General features: G+C 41.9%; 1 protein-coding gene across 1 annotated transcript in view; it reads left to right on the forward strand.

Annotated features, from left to right (window-relative positions):
- Positions 1-22,146, forward strand: part of ank2b (ankyrin 2b, neuronal) — a 104,384-nt gene that overhangs the window by 40,658 nt on the left and 41,580 nt on the right. The window contains 19 exon segments of the mRNA XM_065950105.1: positions 4,177-4,275; positions 5,515-5,613; positions 5,875-5,973; positions 6,373-6,570; positions 7,691-7,789; positions 8,019-8,117; positions 8,261-8,359; positions 8,453-8,650; positions 11,905-12,003; positions 12,383-12,481; positions 13,532-13,729; positions 14,359-14,457; positions 14,599-14,697; positions 15,703-15,801; positions 15,905-16,003; positions 16,401-16,473; positions 17,617-17,758; positions 18,986-19,070; positions 19,643-19,746. Of these exon segments, the coding sequence (XP_065806177.1) occupies positions 4,177-4,275; positions 5,515-5,613; positions 5,875-5,973; positions 6,373-6,570; positions 7,691-7,789; positions 8,019-8,117; positions 8,261-8,359; positions 8,453-8,650; positions 11,905-12,003; positions 12,383-12,481; positions 13,532-13,729; positions 14,359-14,457; positions 14,599-14,697; positions 15,703-15,801; positions 15,905-16,003; positions 16,401-16,473; positions 17,617-17,758; positions 18,986-19,070; positions 19,643-19,746 (2,186 nt within the window).

A 22,146-nucleotide genomic window follows, 5' to 3' on the forward strand; every position in this document is an offset into this window, starting at 1 on the left:
AAGAAGTAGACCAGCAACTCCCACGTTCTGCAAGCAAAATGAGTATGGAGTCTGGTGGATTGACAGAAAGTGGTCTTACAGCTGTTTCTGGTTAAAGAAATCCTCTGACACTTTAACCATCAGCTCCGTCTCAGTAGACGTCCTTGTATTCATGTTTTATATATTGGCTATCTACTGAAGCAACCGCAGAACCTTTTGTGTCTTTTAGCCATTTGGACAAAAAATATGTAAAGATATGGCCCAGGTTTGTTACTACTGGAACTACCCTGTAAGTGATGTGGCTGGAGTGATCATTATTTACTGCACAGCATCTCTCCTTTCCTATATGTTAAGACAAACCTCTCTACCCACCACGTTGTATATATATAGGCAAGGCACCATTTATATTGTTGCGTAATAAAACAGCAGAAGCAGTCAGAGTAGATGTATTCATGTAGGAGGCCAGCTGATGTGATGCAGCTCTGCTCGATATGAGTCATAAGAAGAAGTCCAGAGGAAGATCAGCCATAACCAGCAGCTTGTAGAGTCCTCACCGAACACGTGTTCAAGTAAAGCACATGTGAAGTGCACAGTTCTGTACATATAACTCAGGAAAGAAGTTTAGTAGAGCTCAACAGTGGCCGCCCACTTCTTCAAATCCTCCATTATCATTTTAGAAGATCCTCATATCAACCATTTTAATCATGAAACTGAGCCAACCAGCTACACGGTTACACATAACTATAGCAGATTGGATTCGGCGCCAAAAGATGATTGAACAATGGAGAAAAAGGCAAAGGTACAAGACAAGTGAATGTAATTAATCTGAGAGCGAAGGAACTACACATCCCACAATCCAATGCAATTCCATCAAGACCCATAATGATATGTAGTTTAGCGCACTTTTAAAAAAATGTTAACAGACCTTCTTTCGAACAGCCTAAGTTTGAGGGGGTGGTAAACATTTCCATGGTAACAGTGGGCTCCAACAATCAGAGACGTCGCTGTGTCACTCTAGGATTGTGGGTAGTGTAGTCCGACGGAATAGCCAATTAGCGCGTGCAGACCGGGAAGCGTAATCAATCGGATGTTGCGTACTTTTACAGCTAACAGACATAAACACAACTGAGCCCCGAGTCAATAAAATACTGAACAACAAGAAGAGCAGTTTGTGGAATTACAGCAACAACACCAGAGCCTTTATAAAGTCTCATGAAGTAAAACACAGTAGGTCAGGACAGCCAGCTGACAACGACGATCATCCACCATATTTGTATTTCTTCTGAAGTCACGTTTGATCACACGAGCGAGAACTCGTGTCTGTGGAATGACCACTGTGAAATCCTCACTACAACGGTGTGTGGTCTCGCGGTCTGTCTGATTCTTAGTGTGTGCGTTTGGAGGATTATAATGTTGAAAATCGGTTGAAAGCGTCCTCAAGTCTGTGCTCTCCCACGTTTTTGAAATCAGTCGTCAGCAAAAAAAACATTTCCTCCATTAAACTGATGTTAGATCAAAGAATGAAAAAAATGACTTGTTTCATCTCTAAAGACATCAGGCTTTCATATTTATGTGTCACTCCAGCCAGGTCACTTACATGTCTCCCCTCTGAGCGGCGGTGCCTCCTCTGAGCGGCTCCGCCCCCTCTGAGCGCCGGTGCCTCCTCTGAGTGGCTCCGCCCCCTCTGAGCGCCGGTGCCTCCTCTGAGTGGCTCCGCCCCCTCTGAGCGGCGGTGCCTCAGCCGTCAGTGCAGTAATGTGTTTAACAGATGTTTCCCTCCCTCATTCCTCCTGCTTCAGATGATGGTCAATAGGACTACTGAGGTATAAACACGCTCCTTTTCATTCTTCACAGATTAAAGTCCCGTTTGTTTCTACTTTTGTTTCTGTCACTTCCACAGCACTGCATGGAGTAAATAATCACCATGTTGGTTTATTTCACTGTTTAATTTTTTTGGCTTTGGTTTAGTAAGGTGTCGACATGCACTGCTGGCCGAGCTCATGCTGCGTGTCTGCTTATCTGTTATTCTTTGATTCATGCTGTTTGTTTTCATTTAATCTTTACAGTTTTTATTTATTCTGTTACCAGTTTATTTATGTGACCTTTAATGGAAACATTTAGAAATATCTTAAAACAACATCCTTATTAAGCTGTGTGGTTCACTCCTTTATTTCTGATTGTATTTTTAATTTTGAGAAGTTTTCAATGGATGAAATCACAATAACAATGAATGTAGAAAGATTGTTTGTTCGTCTTGTTATGTTGTCTGACGTGCTGCATGTTGTTGTTGTTTTTAAAATGCACTATGAAAATAAGATTGGAAAATGACTACTTATAACAGAATCCTGCAAACAATACCATCTATCTATCTATGATCTATGGAAACCCAGTGCTGCCCAAATTAAAATCAGTAAATAAAATATGATTTCATCAGTTTGAAATCATATTTCCTTCTGTGTGTCAAAGATAAAATCTGAAACTGTCTGAAGAAAAGAGACGAACAAAACAAGTTTCATCCTTAAGTGCCGTCTTTAAAAACACACTGATTATTCATTAAACATTAAGTGTGTGAATCACCAGAGGCCCAAGATACAATATCATCACGATACTTGACTCGCGCTACGATAATATTGTGATTTGAAACATTTTGCGATATGCTGAGAATTGTGATACAATATATGATTAAGCTTTTTGAAATGCATATTATGTCCACAAAATTTAAATAAATCAAGGACGCTTTTGTCAAATAATTCTCAGTTTATTCATCTCACTTTAATATTTTTATTTCTACACGACGAGCCCACAGACCGACCAACACTGTGATTAAAGTAGAACCTGTAAAAGGCTGCATGCACCTCACAATCTGAACTGTAAACTCTTTCAGTTTAAACAAACTTAACTGGACACAAACATTTTCAACCTCTTCAGCAATTAAAATGTAAAAAAGCATATTTGCCACTAATATATTCAAAGTATCGTTCCTTGGCGACCATGAGATGATGTGATAACGCCATACTGAATCGTTTTCTTTACCCCACCTCTAATAATCTGTCACTCATTACTCTGATTTCTTAAATTATATTTCTGCACGAACAATGCATTCATAGACAACGTCTAGAATTAACTTTGACTCCTGTAGGTTTCAACATAAAAAATCAAAACAAATAAAATCAGCTTAAATGTGTCTCCTACAAAGTTGATTAATGATGTTTTTTTTGATTTGGCAGTCCTGGTTTTCCATCCTTAACAGAGCTAACAAAGTGTTTGAAACGCATGACTCATCATATAAATCTGTACATGATTCCACTCTTGAACTATCTCTAACAGCGCTAATCAGTAATGGCATGAGAAGCTTGTAAGACTTAAGGAAACGTTTAAAAAAAAAAACCGACTTGGCGTTAATTAGCATGTTTGCATCTCTGGGCTCCGTTACTTTGCAACCATTCTGAGCTTTTGACTGTGTAAAGTTTTTGAAACCATCACGTTGGTCACTGTATTCTTCACACTTTTATAAACAAACTTTCTCACGTTAAATCGGACCACACTTACAGAACGGCAAGGTAAGGCAAGAATTTCACAACTCCTCACACCTGCTCTGCCAATCTCTCTAACTTCTCTCACGTACTTCTCTCATTTCTAACTCTTGGTTCTTCTCTGATGTACAGTTAGCATAGTGCACTTTGGTGTTAAAGTACCCTCCTCCTGACACTTTGAGTTGTTCTCTATTATTTGTATTTTTTGGGGGTTTTGGGTCCCTAATGTTGTTCGTCCATCTACATGTTAATCTTGATGACGATCTGTGTGTGCTGTACATCTATTTTTAATTTCCTTCTTTTCATTTTTTTTAAATTTCCTTTGAAGCCGGAGAAAGGCCTTCGTTTTACTTTCTGTGGTTGAAAACATGCATGGAGGTGATGTGAGTGTCTGAGTGTGTATCTTTTGGGGGTTGTGTGTCTGTGGGTGCAACTTAACCCTGACATTTAAAGAATTATGATTTCCATTTTTCTTTCCTTTCTAAGTTGTTTGTTATTTTTATTTTGTTCACCTGTGATGCTTAATGCGACTGCTGCATGCTGGGAAGACAAAAGATCAGGAGAGTCAATAGAAGAGGTCCAGTGACAGGATGTGAAGGCTTGTTGTCTGACCTCTCTCCTCTTCTCTGTGTGTCCGTCTGTCTCCTGCCTCTCTGTCTTTCAGAGTGGATTCACCCCGCTGCATATCGCTGCCCACTACGGCAACGTCAATGTGGCCACGCTCCTGCTGAACCGAGGGGCGGCGGTCGACTTCACGGCAAGGGTACGTAACACAAAGACTGAATAATCACTGAGGGCGCACTCACACTATAGGTCACACAAAGTTGTCCTGTACCGATCATGAGCACGATTGATAATAATCTGTACATTTGGAAATCTTTACAATATTCTGTGTTAAAATGGCTCTTAAAATGCTGACTCTTCAGTAAAACAGATGCTATGGCGTCCTGTGAATTAGATGCCAGATTGTACCTTAATAGAGATGCTTAAAAAGACTTGTAGGTGAGGTGTAGGCCCCAAATGGGGTGAATTTTTGAGTTTCCTCCATGTAGTGCCTACCTGAAGTGTTTGTGTACTAGAGACAGGGTGCTAAAGCACAGTAGCTGAAATGCTAACAAGCTGCTCATCACCAACACTTCCTGTGTAGACTCAATGAGGATTACATTAATCCTTAATATAAACTAGTCGCCAACTTCCATGCAGAGACATTGATGATGTGAGTTACTTAAAAAACACTTCTATCAGATGTTATCTCGGTTATTTACCAGTTATTGACATTTTGAATTGTTGCATTGGAAACACCGACCATGCAGACAGAAAAACAGAGAAATGCTCCAAAGCAAAAAGCTTATTTACATGCCAACAAAATGCAGTTGAATGGATAATAACATCAGTGATATCTGAATCTTGTGAAGTAAATATGAAAGACAAACCCAGGGGGAGTCGTTTTGTTTGAGATTTCTCTTCTGGCCTTTCAGACGCATGTTGGGTCCCTTTAATCGATATCAGCCAGAATACAAATTCAGATCGCCTATTTTTAGCCGTGTGAGGAGCGAGTTTAAAAATAGCTTTTTCATCACGTCGTACTCTGCACCAAAGAATTAAAACATGGTAAAAACACACCTCACTCACACACACATGCAGAGTGTATGTAGAACAGAAACATCTCTCCATGGATCACATGTGTGGCAGAAAGAGTCTGCAGAGATCTGAAATCTTATGTGATCAAGAGGTTTTTGAAAATGCTCCTCCAGTCAGAGACGACTGCAGGTTTTACTTGTTCAAGTCGATGTTTTTGATAAATGTAAGAATCTTTAACAGGCACAGGACACAAAGGCGATGATTAGACTCTTCACCAACAAACATTTTGCAATGGGGTTGTTTTTGATGTTAAAACATCATGACTGTATATTAAATCAGTATACTTTTAGTGAGCACTTATAATTCAAATATAAATGTGTATTGAAGTCATTAGAAGAGATATGTGACTCCTCCCCTGCAGAATGGGATCACTCCTCTACACGTGGCGTCCAAACGAGGAAACACAAACATGGTGGGTCTCCTGCTGGACCGAGGATCACAGATTGACGCTAAAACACGGGTGAGTGTCATAACAAAAAAAAATCATCCCAAACATGAGCAGCTCATTATCGTCTTCTCCATGAGTGATGACAGATGTGAACGTGAGCTTAACGCTGTTGTTTTCAGCTCAGCTCAGCTCAGCGGGTCAGAGGATTAAAATGGGTATCACTCTGCACTTTCTGGCCTCAGCTGGCTGTTATTATCGTGTGTTTTAGCGAGCAGGACTGTCAGGTTATTAGCTGATTTCATAACATAACGACAGCTGACGTTTCCTCTACAGGATGGTCTGACTCCTCTTCACTGTGCGGCTCGGAGCGGGCATGATGGGTCTGTGGAGCTGCTGCTGGAGAAAGGAGCGCCGATGCTGGCCAGGACCAAGGTGTGTTACCCATCTGTTCACCCTCTGGATTTTAAAATACAGGAGCGTGTCTATATGTCGCTGCAATGATTCAGAGCAACATCCCTGAAGTTAGCTCCTGAGTTGAGGGAAACTTGACCCGCACTGATTGTCATAAATCCATTTTCTTTGCTCCTCAAACTTGAGTCTCTATTGGCTTTTGAGTGAGGAAGCTAAACCATCCAAACACACGCAAGCAGAGAGAGCAGAAAATACAGCAAGCTGCAAGCTCTGTTGCTTTAAGTTTGGCATTGTAGTAAAATATAATATAATAATGTAATATCATTTTACCATTCTCAGATGATATGATGGTCAGCAGTTTAACAGTCATTTGACCATAGACCTCCATCATCAGTAAATAACCTCTTCATCACATTTCAGAATGGGCTGTCTCCTCTTCACATGGCGGCTCAAGGCGACCACGTGGAATGTGTCAAACACCTGCTGCAGCACAAGGCTCCTGTTGATGATGTCACACTGGATTACCTGACAGCGCTGCACGTGGCGGCTCACTGCGGTCACTACAAAGTCACCAAACTGCTGCTGGACAAGAGGGCCAACCCCAACGCCAGGGCGCTGGTACGATGAAAAGATGCGTCTTACAATCAGTCTGTGGAAACTCAGGAGCATGAGAAATAGTCAATGGAAGATTCAGAACGTTTTCACATTAGGCACCATTGTTTCGTACCGCGCCCGAGCACAATCACTCCTCACTCCCCCCGCTGGTCAGCGTTCACCTTAGTAACATCGTTCTGTGCCTGAGTACACTTGAGTATGTACATAGACCGATACAGCAGGCGACACTATGCACATAGTTGGTTTACAAATCTCCGAAAAGCAGAAATATAAAGAAGCAACCATGGCAACCACTCGCGTCCTGAGTCCATCAGAGACCGCCTCTTCAAGCAGACTCAGGCAAAGTACCTGAGTACAGTATGTTTGGGTTCACACTGATTAAATGAACAGGACTTTGGGGTCAAGGGTAGTTGGATCTGGGTCCAGGTCCCTAGTGTGAAACCCCCCTTAGTGGGCTTTATAACCGCTGTGTATTATTATTTATTATGTTTTTTCTTAATAAGGGTCTAACTGAGAAATATTTAATCGTTTCTGACATTTTTCTAGCAAGAGCTCCTAAAGAGAAAGACCTTTTGTTATGGTAGATTTGATCTCACCAGAAAACACTGTCACAACACTTTCTTCAGAGCCATTAAAGTACATTGACAAAAACAGTGATTTGACCCACAGAACAGGGAAGTTGTTGCTCTGAATGGATTGGTTCACTTTTTTTTTACATTGTTGTGCCATCAGCTGTAACAGTTCTAAAACCCAAAGTCAAAAAATAACACAAAAAAAGAACCAGGAACTCCTGGGTTCCACTTTCTATCAATGGAGTCTGGAGACACTGAAGAGAGAGATCTAACAGCGGATTCTGGTTAAAAATATGCATCTTAGTTTTTTTCTGGAGGGATTCTTCTGTTACGTTTTTAGGCACTAAGATTGAATTGTGAGCCTGTCAGTGACAAAAACAAGAACTTTTAGTAGATGTGCTAAGATCTGGCAAAGTGTCAGAAGTTAGAACCTTTCATGACTGCAGGCTCATGAAATCTACAGTCAATTAGACCCTGAAAATACCTCAATACCTCTTTCAATCCTGTTTTTTTTTTGTATGTTTGTTCTTTATTCTGACTGTCCTTCACAGAACGGCTTCACTCCTCTGCATATAGCCTGTAAGAAGAACCGAGTGAAAGTGATGGAGCTGCTGGTCAAATATGGAGCCTCTATTCAGGCGATAACTGAGGTACGGAGCAATGCATCTCTGAAACAACATTCAGGGTCTTTTCTTTGTTTGTTTTTGTATAGTGTTTGTAAAGTGTGTCGCCACACTCTGGCTCTTAAAATAAAAGCATGTGGTGGTCAGAATTTACTCGGACATCATGTACGACTTTTGCATATTCACTGAATGAGAACCTGTGATTATGTAACACATTTATATCCAACTCCTCTTTGACCTCCTGTTCTGTGTCCAGTCTGGTTTGACTCCCATCCACGTAGCCGCCTTCATGGGTCACCTGAACATCGTCCTGCTGCTGCTGCAGAATGGAGCCTCGCCGGACGTCAGCAATATTGTGAGTGATGGGTAAACGAGTCAATCAGAAAGAGAGAGAGTGTAGCTGACTTAAAAAGTTTGAGATATTACAGTCAGCTACTTTAGAAATGTGCAAACTTCTGTGAAATATGTGTGTCCACTGACTATATTTTGTGTGTACAGCGTGGAGAAACGGCATTACACATGGCGGCCCGGGCAGGTCAGGTGGAGGTGGTGAGATGTCTGCTGAGGAACGGAGCCATGGTGGATGCTAGAGCACGGGTAAGACCACAGTAACATATATTAGCATACCAGGTAGAATGCTGATGTTTGTAATAATAGCTGTTATATCTTCTCCCTCACCGTCTCGCTCAGGAGGACCAGACTCCGCTCCATATCGCCTCCCGTCTGGGTAAAACTGAGATTGTTCAGCTGCTGCTGCAGCACATGGCTCACCCTGATGCAGCCACAACAAACGGCTACACCCCCCTGCACATCTCTGCCCGGGAGGGGCAGGTAGAGACAGCATCTGTCCTGCTGGAGGCCGGAGCTTCACATTCACTGGCCACAAAGGTGGGTGGAGGAGACACATTTTGTCTTTTGATTTAACCACTTGCACACCAGTGGCGCCTGATGGTATTTGAGCTACATATACAGAAAGCTGTAGTTCTTGAAGCAGGCAGCCCCAGCTCCGTTCCTTGCAAACAGAGCTGGCCAATCAGAGGAAAGTGGGCATGCGGTGAGGGGGGGGCCTTAAAGAGACAGCAGCTGAACTGAACCGTTTCAGGAAGAGGCTGATTTTACTGACGCCAGTATCAGATACAGTACTGTGCAAAAGTTTTAGGCAGGTGTGAAAAAATGCTGTAAACTAAGAATGCTTTCAAGAATATAAATAATGATTGTTTATTTTTATCAATTTACAAAATGCAAAGTGAGCGAACAAAAGAAAAATCTAAATCACATCAATATTTGGTGTTACTACCCTTTGCCTTCAAACCAGCATCAATTCTTATAGGTACACTTACAAAAAGTCAGGGATTTTGTAGGATTGTAGTCAGGTGTATGATCAACCAATTATACCAAACAGGTGCTAATGCTCATCAATGTCACATGTAGGTTGAAACACAGTCTTTGACTGAAACGGAAACAGCTGTGTAGGAGGCTTAAAATGGGTGAGGAACAGCCAAACTCTGCTACCAAGGTGAGGTTGTGGAAGACAGTTTCCTGTCACAGGTCATACACTATGGCAAGACTGAGGTGCTCTGGACTGATGAGTCAAAATTTGAAATATTTGGCTGGAGCAGAAGGCAGGTTGTTCGCCGAAGGGCTGGAGAGCGGTACAATAATGAGTGTCTGCAGGCAACAGTGAAGCATGGTGGAGGTTCCTTGCAAGTTTGGGGCTGCATTTCTGCAAATGGAGTTGGAGATTTGGTCAGGATTAATGGTGTCCTCAATGCTGAGAAATACAGGCAGATACTTATCCATCATGCAATACCATCAGGGAGGCGTATTATTGGCCCCATATTTATTCTGCAGCAGGACAACGACCCCAAACATACAGCCAAGGTCATTAAGAACTATCTTTAGCGTAAAGAAGAACAAGAAGTCCTGGAAGTGATGGCATGGCCCCCACAGAGCCCTGATCTCAACATCATCGAGTGTGTCTGAGATTACATGAAGAGACAGAAGGATTTGAGGAAGCCTACATCCACAGAAGATCTGTGGTTAATTCTCCAAGATGTTTGGAACAACCTACCAGCCGAGTTCCTTCAAAAACTGTGTGCAAGTGTACCTAGAAGAATTGATGCTGTCTTGAAGGCAAAGGGTGGTCACACCAAATATTGATTTGATTTAGATTTCTCTTCTGTTCATTCACAGCATTTTGTTAATTGATGAAAATAAACTATTAACACTTCCATTTCTGAAAGCATTCTTAGTTTACAGCATTTTTTCATACCTGCCTAAAACTTTTACACAGTACTGTATATAAGAAGGTTTTTGAGCTACACATCTACACTACTCGATAGGTGTCCCAGACTGACATCATTAATGGTGTCAGTGAGTTTAATAAATCTCCTTTAAGATCCGAAAAGTACCCGCAGTGTGTCCTGCGATGAAAAAAAGCATACAGTGGAAATATTGTCAGGTCTGTTTTTCGAGCAGAATGGCTCGTTTTGTTGTCTTGCAGCCGACTTCTTGTCCAAAATGACTCAAATTCATCATCATAATTGACTGTTCATTAACCTGAACCCATGTTCATATACCAAGATGTTTTTATTGTGGAGCTGCCAACCGCTTCTGGAATTAAAACAAAGAGTATTTAGGGGGTTGTTGCATGATGTACACTTAAAAAAATAGGCTGTAAGATCAACTGTGACTATCCTCCTGCAGCGTCACATAAAGAGGTTAAAGTCAGGCTGTTTGACCAGGTCTCTGTCTGTTTGACCCACTTCTGATGAGTGATTGATGAGTCTGTATGGCTGACCTCTGCCGAATGTAACATAAAGGCTGAACGCGGTCAAGTGATTTATCCTCCTGGTCATATCATGGAGATGTTTACAGAGAGGAAGCAGCACCGTCATACCTTCACTTTACATCCAGAGCACCTTTTAATTTATTCATACTGCATTAAAGAAGACACAAAGCCATTTCTGAGGCCGTGTTCTCGTCATGGCTTGCTGGTTCTTCTCTTAATGTCTCTTTTCTTGTTTCTCTCTGGGGGATGAAGGGTGTGGCCGTCCTTGGGGAAACAAATCAGGAAAATGTGTTTTCATGCACGCTCTCCATCAATCCGACCACTTTCATGATTTTCCTTATCCTTCAGTTGCTTTATTTTTTTCCACATCTCTGCCTAAATAAAGCCTCCTCTTTCTCCTCTTCATCCCATCACCTCTAACACCAGATTTAATCCCGCTTTGACAAACAAAGGATTGCTCTCTCTCTCTCTGAGCAGGGTTGGGTCATAAACACACGATGGTCATGTGGTTTCTGACAGCTCCAGTACGCATGACAAAGTGGTAGAAGTGCCCCCTCTGCTGGTATAACTGTGTCACTTTAAGGACCTTATCATAGATGTGTGGTTTAAGGTTGCATATTATTGCATCAGCATGACAACAAGGTGGAGGCGACAGAAACAATGGATGGCATGTTTGCATTTTGTAAACATTGATAATATAATATTTAGTTATGCGTCCTCGATCAGCCAATGTGCAATGGTTTTTGCACGACTTTGTGGTTTTACAAGATGAGTTTAAATCCATGCAACACAAAAAAGACATAGCCATCAAAAGAGGTAGAAAAGCCACTCCTGTGCTCTGACTTGATTTATAACTGGTTTTTTTTATGCTGTATAGAATAATATGGTCAATCTCTGTAGGGAGAATGCAGAAACGTATTACTCATTTAAACATCATTGTTTGTAAAAAAAAAAAAAAAAAAAGGGCTGAGATGAAACCTGTAGAAAGGTCGGCTGTGGCTCACTGGTAGTCAGTCCTCTCTTAACTAGAATTTCACGGGATTGATCCACAGCTCCTGCAGCCACGTCAGATGTATCGTTGGGTTAGACACTTGACCCCAAGTTGCTCCCGCTGCTTTGTCAGCAGGGTGTGAAATGGGGTTAGCTAATACTGATGGACTCTTTACTCAGCAGCCTCTACCATCAGTGTGTGAATGTGTATAGGTGTGACCTGCGGTGTAAAAGAGCTTTGAGACAAGAAAAGCGCTGTACAAGCTCAATTCCATTTACCATTTACTGTAAAGCTATCCCAGTGTTATTGTCTTAAAGGATTCTTCTTCATCTCCCTTCTCTGATTTTCTTTTCTCCACAGAAAGGTTTCACTCCTCTGCATGTGGCCGCTAAGTACGGGAGCCTGGATGTAGCCAAACTTCTGCTGCAGCGTTACGCTCCGCCTGATTCTGCGGGAAAGGTATTTATCGAAGAAGTCAAGCTTTAAAAGAGTCTAAAGTTCTCTATATCTTTAAACGCAGTGTATAAGATCCTGCAGAGTTTTTAAATCTAAGTGGTTTGTTCCTGTTTTCTGTGTGGAGGTTTTGTTGACTACAGGAGCACTGGTAAGCTAGTCTGAATACAATAAACCATTACTCTGATTAAGCAACATTTAACAGAAGCCTCCCTGTCCGTCTTCTCATCATCCCTCCAGGGTTCTCCTCTATTAAAACGATAACTGATCTCACCCTGCAGTATTCTCACGATAACTCTTCCTGTTCATGTGATGAGGTTTTAATATCTTGTTGCTGCACTAACTGCTCTTTAATCTTCACTCGCTCACCATCCCTCCCTCACAGAACGGCCTCACCCCGCTCCATGTTGCAGCACATTATGATAACCAGAAAGTGGCGCTCCTGCTTCTGGACAAAGGAGCGTCCCCGCACACTATGGCCAAGGTGAGAGCCTGCACTGACTCAGCCCTCCCTTCATACTCTCTGCTGGAGAAAATGAGACGGCTGAGGTTGAAATTTAATTTAGTAGGGTGTAGGGTGATGCTTTGTATCTTGTGTGCGCACATTATTATCCATAGGTAATCAATGTGAAAAAGTTTATTTGTCTATTTGGACCAGTTTAGTAACTCTTACGATCAATTAATCACTCTTGGGCAAAGTCAGAAAACATGATGGTATCTTTAGGAAACAGTCTTTGGGAACAAGTGATTGCTGTTCAGTAAACAAAATAATATTTTTTACTTTTAGAAACAAGTTAGGCCCTGTGTCCACCAGCATCTTTTTTCATTTGTTTTCAATGAGGTAAGAGCGTTCACAGCAGCATGCAGCTGCCTGGAGAAAAAGTGCAGTGCCCAGCTTTTGTTTTTCCCAGTGCTCCGCTTTAAAGTGCAGCCCCTCTAAGCACTCCGAATTGAAAATCTTTCAACTTTTCAGAAAAGTGCTGTTGATGTCACCGGCGCTCTTTTCCAAAATATATGATATTCCCCGTATTTTTCCCTCCTGTGTCAGTCATGCAGTCCCACAATCCTGTGGGAACCATTAGTAAAGTATCTTGTTGGAAAATATTAATCGTGTTGTGCAGACAAGATGATTCTTTTGAGTGAGTATCTTTTGGAAAAGTCTATATCCGACACACACACAAGAGATGATAATCTTTTGGAATCAATTAAGTAACTCGTAGAAAAAAATACTTGTAATCTCGTGCACCCTAAGAGATCCTTTGGGAACAAGTTAGTATGTAAGAGAGTAAGAGAGTAAATATTTTTGTCCCACCCCAAAATATGAATGCAGTTGAACCACCAGCGAGCTACCACTGGATTCATGTTTGCTATAAACGTACCTCAGTTTAGATTTCTAAGGTTCAGTACATCCCTTACTCAGCTCGTCTCTTTGTTTGAAAAAAAAAAAAAAACGTTACTTAAATAGGGACAAATGTTACATCAAGCAAGTGTTCTTAAATAAACATTCTTTCTCTCTCCTCACCTGTCGCATCAGAACGGCTACACCCCTCTCCACATCGCTGCCAAGAAGAACCAGATGGAAATCGCGACGGTGCTGCTGCAGTACGGAGCCGAGACCAACATCCTGACCAAGCAGGCCGTCACCCCGCTCCACCTGGCCTCTCAGGAGGGACATGCCGACATGGCCGCCCTGCTCATCAGCAAGGAGGCGCAGATCAACGTCGCCACCAAGGTACTATTACTCTGAGTAATAATACGTCAACAACACGAGATCATCACAAGAGGAATTAGAGGAAAATATGTTTTTTCCTGAAATTATATTGAGTTTTTACTGGAAGAGCCGCTGTAATTATACCACTAATATGAAATAGCATGATTAGTTTAGAATTCCAGTTTGTATGACTGAGAGGGTGTACTGGAAAAATCTAAAAGTCTCAGTCCTTAATAGTACACAAGCAACCATCCAAATCAAAACTAATTCATCAGTGGGGTGCGGATGGCCTAGCGGTTAGGTCAAGCTATAGTCCTCAAAGCGGGCAGGACCTGCGGCTCCTTTCCCGCATGTCATTCCCCTCCCACTCTCTCTCTCTCTCTCTCTCTCACCCTGGTTTCCTAGTTTATCCTCTGTCCTTTCAAAATAAAAGCATAAAAAGCCACAAAAATAAAAAGAAGAAGAAAACACATTTCATCACTAAATCAATAAAGTAATGATAGTTTAATGTAAGCTTCTGTTTTAAGGGAATATTTGTATCTAGCTTACAATGTCAGAAGAAGAGAGAGAGAGAGATAGAGAGAGCTTCAGCCTGGAGTGACTCTATGTATGTAGTGACTGTTGTGTGTGTGTGTGTGTTCTTCCTGCAGAGTGGCCTCACTGCTCTCCATCTGGCAGCTCAGGAGGATAAAGTGTCCGTCGCAGAGATTCTTGCCAGGAACGGAGCCAACCTCGACCAGCAGACCAAAGTACCATCCTGCATTCCTTACTTTCTCTCACCTTCTGGTTATAAGATAATCTGACTCCGCTGAATACGGTTTATTTACTGTGTTTAAGAGTTTATTCATAACGGGAGATTTTCTATAACGGATTCTCTTTTGTGTTTGCAGTTGGGATACACCCCGTTAATTGTAGCATGTCACTATGGAAACGCCAAGATGGTCAGCTTTCTGCTTCAGACCGGAGCCAGTGTTAATGCAAAAACGAAGGTACGGACGCTGATAATTATTATCACTGTGATCTTTATTCAACCAGTACTTCCTGTTACATCAACTGTTTGATATTTGTGTAATATTAACTACTTTTTATAAAATGCTGCTTTTTAGACGTGAAGCCTCATTTCAATAATGCTGAATCTTACTCTTTAAACCAGATCTTTTCAATGGTCTATAAAAGGTCACATATTCTCCTCCTCTTCTTCAGTGTAAATAAGTCTCAGAACTCCTCAAAACATGTGTGTGAAGTTTCTTGTTCTAAATCCACTCTGATCCTGTATTTGATCATGTCTATAAAACCCTCTATTTCAGCCCTGCTCAGAACAGGCTGTTTCTGTGTCTGTACCTTTAAATGTAAGTGAGCTGTGTCTGACCACGCCCCCTCACTGGAAGGGATTGGGTGTACTCGGGCTAGCTCGCTCCATGTCCTATTGTTTACAGTGAGAAGGCAGACTCAGAGGGCAGAACAAACACCTAGCTGTGGGAGTGTCACCCACCTGGGGGAGGGGCTACTGCCCTTTGTGATGTCATGCAGGGAAAATCTCCAAACTTCCTATTTGATCACACATTTTCTGAAAAGTGGAGCAGGCAGAAGATGGAGAGGATATACTTTTCTCATAATTGGAGGGTTTGTAGACGGACTAGAGACACATGTTAGTGTTAGAGAAACATGGAGAAGTGGATTTTTACATAATATGTGACCTTTAAGATATTCTCATGTTCTGGAGACATGATTTTCTCCATTTTAATGCTCAGAAGTACTCTGTGTTTAAACCAAAAATTGCCTGTTGTGGCAATATCTGTAACGTCAAGAAACTTCCTCTACGTGGAAGAGAAAAGCATTTTCTAATGTTCTTGTCATAAACAATTTAATTAAACACATTTTACGTTGTCAGCAGCAGCAGCAGCTGTATTTCAGCGTCTTTTAGAATCAAACTTTGGTAAGATTTTATTTTTGTCATCGTCTTAACTTTATTAATTTGAATCTTCCCACCACAGAACGGATACACACCCCTCCATCAGGCAGCGCAGCAAGGAAACACACACATCATCAACATACTGCTGCAGAACGGCGCCAAGCCCAATGCTATCACTGTGGTACGTAAACACACACACACACACACACTTACTGTATAAACTGAACACACACACACACACACATATGGACACACACACTCATTTGCTGTGTTCTCTCATCCAGAATGGTAACACCGCTCTGGGCATCGCTCGACGGCTCGGTTACATCTCAGTGGTCGACACGCTGAGGGTCGTCACTGAAGAGATCATCACCACGACAACGGTACCAAACACACACACACCCGAAAGTCTCGAGTTATATTGAATGAAACCCCCGTTTTGTTCTCAAGTTAAAGGTGATTTTTATGTGTCGGGATGAAATGTATTTCTGACAGTTGAACTTATGGATAATGTTTTTTTGACATTTATTTATCCAGATGAGTCTTGCTGAGATCATCACAACACATGGGACTTTTACTGAACAACAGTGTCAGCGTTTTTTTTAACTAAATAAACTGTTAGGGCCATATTTTTAAAAAACAAAAGTAACATGAACACAGGATTTTTCAGTAAATGCATGAGTCCAAGTCGAGTCCGAGTCCTGAAAATCCGTCTGTGAGTCGGTCTCTACAACACCGACTGCTATCTAGAGTCTAATCTGTTTCCTGTTTGGTTGCCAGACGGTGACGGAGAAGCACAAGCTGAACGTGCCGGAGACCATGACTGAAGTGCTGGATGTGTCTGATGAAGAGGGTGAGTCACAACACAGCCTGTCAACGTTAACCCACAATGCAACACTCCAACGGACAGATATCAGTCATCAACGCAGAGCTTTAAGTGGAGTTAATGTTTGAGTCATCTGATGGCTCAAAGAAGCAGCTCATAGTGTGTGCTGATGTGACTGTGGGCTAGCAAGTTAGCCGTAGTTATTTTAGTTTATTCTCTGTATTCTGCTGCAAAAAAATTAGTTTGGTTGACAACTGGCCTAAAACTTCTTAAGGTACTCTTACAAACTGAGCAACAAGTCCAGCCTGAAACCAGTATGTTCATGGATCTTTGCTCTTTTTATCTTATTATGACTTAGAAAAACACATTAGCTTCCCTCACATTCTGTTTTTTGTCCCTTTGAGAACATTTCAGAATTCTCTTTTTACCACAAGTAGATTGTTCAGGAGGTACAGTAGTGAGTTTCTGTGCTGTCCACCCACAGTGTTGAGAGCCATTGATGATGATGATGATGTTATGTCAGACGACCCGATGGAGGAGGAAGGTATTCAGCACGAGGCTTTGTGTGAAGACTTGCTGTGCTGATCTGAAGAGGAGCTGTGTGTTGTGTGTTTTGCAAGATGAATGAGCCTGTGGTCTCTGCTAACACTAACTCCAGTCTGATGCTTTGAGCCAGTAAAGGGAGGAACAATACAAAAAAACAGCCTACCATGAACTGTGAAGCTTACTAATGGTCATGTTATATCTTGTACTGTTAATAATGAAATACTGGTTTGAAGAACAGTTATGTCGATAAAGCCAGGTTATCCGTTTAAGATCAGACGGTCAGCGGACGGTCAGCGGACTCAAATAAAACTCGTGCCATACATCACTTGAGAAAGCAAGTCAATGCCTGGTTTGTTTGTAGTGGTGTTTATAGAACTACATGAGCAAGATTACTAACTAAATTACATTTTATGAGTTTTCCAGATGTGCTCCTTCATTTCCAGTTACTCTTCCTTCTTTACGGTATCCAGAAAAGGAATGCCATCAGAGCACCTCTGTCTCACTACAATATGGATTTCACCCTTTAGTTTGTCTTCTCAGTCTACTGTAAAGATTAACGGTTTAAGGTTTACTTTGGAATCAAAGTCCTACATTAACCTCCTCTGCTCTGTCTGCTCGCTCCAGGTGATGACACGATGACAGGTGATGGAGGAGAGTACCTGAGGGCCGAGGACCTGCGAGAGCTCGGAGATGACTCGCTTCCCGGACAGTACATGGATGGAATGAACTACCTCCGCTTCAGCCTGGAGGGGGGACGCACTGACAGGTACGTACCGCTCTACAACTAATCATCTTATCAACTTAAGGCCCTGACACACCAAGGAGGGCGTCGGCCGTCTGTCCTAGTTGGACCTTCGGTGAGCGGTCGTCGTCCTAGTTTTTGCGGCACCCGTCGGCCTTTTTCGCCCAGTTCCACATGTAGAATCAACGTCGGTGAGAGGAGTCTCTCTGATTGGGTGTTGGGAGGTTTCATTTCTCTCCAACTCTCTCAGGTTCTGTAAAGCCCCTTGAGCATGCCTCTGTGAACATGCTTTCACCCATTAGTGCAGTTTCTCCTTATTTGTCTCCTCCTCCTCTTCTTTTCTTTTTCCACTAAAAAACCAAGGACTGACAACGCCAGTGTCATTTTCTACTTTTTATCAGACATTATTCTCCATTAGTAGACTACCTATAATACGAGTGGTGACCGACACAGTGTGAAAATGGTCTTCTCATATCATAACAACAGACTACCGCCCCCTGCTGGCATGGAGAATTATTTCCTCTCACGCATGAGCAGAACGTACGTGGTGGTTGGCAGTCGGCTGTAGTCTTTGCGGTGTGTTCTAGTGCAACTTTTTGGCCAATACAAAAGGCGTCATGAGGCGACATGAATATGCTTGGCGTGTCAGCGCTTTTAAAACAAATAAAACACCACAACGCCTGTTCAGTTTGCTCAGTACACTCGTTAAAATGTTGTATGCATGACGTTCATATATCATAAATGAACCAGTTAACTTTCCGTGGTGACCCTTTTTCTGTTTAACAATTGTTTCTGCTTGTTCTAACTTAAACTTGAATCAGTGTGTGTGCATCTCTATGACATCTTTCAACTAACTCTCCTGTGTTCTATATGTGTTTGTGTGTGTTTGTGTGTGTGCAACCTCTCCTGTTCATTCTTCATCGTCGGTCTCCCCTGTCATGCCTTCATAGTCGAATGCAAAGGTATGTGCTGACGCTGGCCTCATGTGTGGCCTTTTAACTGTCGGGCACTCCTGAAAGTAACCTCCCATAAGTCTCCCGTTGACCGGCTCCTGAGTGCAGGCTTACTCTGTTTACTGTAATGTTTACATACATATTAACAGAAGTACAGTAGTCAGTAGATTAGCATAACTTTTAGTAAAGTGTAAGAAGTGTGTGAATCAATGCTAGCCTTGATGCTGTCAATTTTTAATTTCAGAAATGTTTTCCTGTCTGTTTATGTTAAGAGCAGTTTTCTTCTTCTCTCCTCCAGTTCCGACCGGTCGTTCACGCCCACCCACCACAGCTACTACTCCCCCAAACATGATGGAATCATGGATGAGATACTCAACTGTCAGGTACACAACATCAACGATACTCACTATTAAAGCCGGGGAAGAATACACCTCGAATTAGAAGTTGAACATCTCTGAAATGTTGTTTGTATCATTGATTTACTGTCCTTAAAGGAAGAATGTGCGACTTTTTTGATCCAGGAGATGTCGCCCTTGAGCACCACTCTCCTCCAGCGACACACCTCCAACCCCCCAACCCCCCTCCACTAAAAAGTTTGCACTAGGGAGCCGGCTGGAGCTGCACCTGTGTCCTGCATTGTTGTGTTAGCAGGCTGATGTTAGCGCTCTTTAGCTAGCTCGTAGCTTCACATTGCATGTAACCTGACACAGAATGAAAGTCCTAGGGGAGGTGCCAGCTGTCCCGTCCATGTAAACACGGCTCTGACAACAACACAGCCAGCGGGACTCAATCTTCTCATTCATTGTAGACAGACATGACTCAGAGACACATTTACACAGGATACACTTGATTTCTGATTTATTTACGTTTAAGATGTTGAACATTCTTCCTTTAAGCACCACTGAGAAGTTATTGTTCTTTATGTCAATAACGAGAGGTTTCTTGTTTTATTCAGGTTTCTTCACTTGGCAGAGAGAACGAGAGGGATTCGTACCGCCTGAGTTGGGGCACAGAGAACCTGGACAACATCGCTTTGTCCTCCAGCCCCATTCACTCTGGGTAGGTGCTGACACATGAAGAACAATAAATATACAAAGAAAAGGTTCAAATAAGGATGCTTACATACACTGAAGCATCTTTTGAATTCAAAAACATGCATTAACAATCTCTCAAATCAATCAGCGGCCTCAAAGCTGCTATAAAATACTTAACTTTAATAAGCTTTTTAAGTATTTTAACAGCTGTAATCCCAAACCAGTGTTACAACCATCTGTTTTATAGAGCAGCAGTGAGAAGTGTTTTCTCCAAAATGTACAAAGAATCAGCAGTAATCATCTCTTTTACATCGGCAGGATAATATGTATTTGTATTCTTTTTTTATTCTGATTATCTCACCTCTGCTGTTGTTTCTCCTCCGGGCTCTTCTTCCTCTCCTCTGAATTCTTCCTACCTGACTTTCGATTCGTCTCTGTCTGATGTGGTTTTGTTGTTTTGTTGTTTTTAGCCAATCCTCTCCGTGCCATGATCATGGAGACCACAGCAGGTGACCTTCTGCACCTTGGTTTAATCACTTCTCCTCCTCCTCGTCCTCATCTTCATCACTCTCTTCCTCCCCTCACAGTGTGCTCTCCTGGTGGAGAGGTGTTTATGTCACTGTCCTCTTCAGACATCGCCTCACTACCTCAGCTTTACAATGTGTCCAGTCACTTTAATCAGACTTAAATAGTCGAAATATCAAATTCAGTGTCTTGTTCTGAGTCCATGAGGCTCTCTTGTAAATACAGTATGTCGGGGTCTAAATGACTGATAGGTATTAAAGGTTTTTAAACGGCTCCAGTGGAAACTTAAAATAACCATCTGAGCCCGTCAGGAACAACAACTTTTAGTGGACGCACTCTGATTTTTGATTATTGGCCGTAAAGTTATTTTGCAGCCATTCCTGCCTCTGTGTTTGCTGCTGGTTGAAGCGATCTGCTGGAGCAAATCTCAGCATGTTAAATGTAAAATTAAAATGTGTAACATCTGGGTACAAAGAAAGGCGAGGTGGTGTATGATGAGGACATGTTTGTGGATTTCATACAACGTGAACTGTGTACTTTCACTAACATACACACTCTTTCATGTTTGCCTTGAGAATAAGTTTACTTATAGCTATAAAGTATTTTCACATGTTGAATTGAAGTAAACCACTGGGGAGTTGTTCAGCAGTTTGAGGACATCATCGTGGCCTTGTATTCGTTTTTTTTGCTCATGTTGCTGAACTCATTAACACATGTTTTTATGTCTGTGTGTTTTAAAAGCTGTGATGTTTTGCTTAAAGGAAGAATGTGCGACATGTTACACATCAGAAATCAAGTCTCTCCTGTGTAAATGTGTCTCTGAGTCATGACTGTCTACAATGAGTGAGAAGCTCGAGTCCTCCCCTTGTGTATAAAAGCTGTTTTAGTCAAGGACTAGAGAGAAGAAGAACATACTCACTGATTATTTGGATGTTACGTTAGCATTTTTATATCACGGTCATTCTGTGTCAGTTTATGTGCAATATGAAGCTACAAGCTAACTAAAGAGCGCTAACATTAGCATGCTAACACAACAACGCAGGACACAGGCAACTGCAGCTTGAGCAAAGTACAAGTTAGTCCACTGCTTGTGCTTAATGGTGCTTAATTATGGTGCGTTCTAATTGATACCTCCTTTGTGCTAACCAGAGGGGTTGGAGGTGTGTCTCTGGAGGAGAGCGGAGGCTTCAGGATGGAGGAGGTGTGGCCAAACAGCAGTTTGTTTTGGTATTATGCTGGTGCTCAAGGGCGACATCTACTGGATCAGAAAGTCGCACATTCTTCTTTTAACTGAGACGAGGTTTAGATCACATCAGAACTGGGCATCGTATCAAGTTGTAATACCACCTCATCACACCCACACACCCCCCCTCATTGGAAGTGTGTGATCTCATGTACATACAGTATTTTCCACTTTGCATGGGGGGCTGGGGGGGGGGGTGAGGTCAAAGAGTTTCACATATGAAGACATAAAGGTTAATGCAACTTGGAAAATTTGTACGGAAACCATAATGTGATGAGAATTTAGACACTAAACCTGCAAAGCGAATCCAGTAGACCTGTGTTTGCATGGCTTTGGATTAGAAAACATGATAGGAATCACAGCAAGACCTTTAAGTTATAAGTTTTATTATGTGTGTATGTTTTATAGCCGTAACTGTAATATAGAAATATACATGAAAAACAAATTAGCCTTAAAGCACTTTTTTTTTTACATATTACATAGAATAATATACAAAGGCTAATATGAGCTAATGTTAGCCAGTTTATGTAAAACATTGCTGTAATTAGAAGTGGGTATAGCCAGCATGATTAGCAGCTTTTGAAGCCGTGAGCATGGCATTTTCACTGCTATCGTCTTGGTTTTTGGTTGTTAGCAAGCGCTACATTATCAGTCATT

This window comes from Labrus bergylta, chromosome 22 (genome assembly GCF_963930695.1).
Source record: "Labrus bergylta chromosome 22, fLabBer1.1, whole genome shotgun sequence".
Lineage (NCBI taxonomy): Eukaryota > Metazoa > Chordata > Actinopteri > Labriformes > Labridae > Labrus > Labrus bergylta.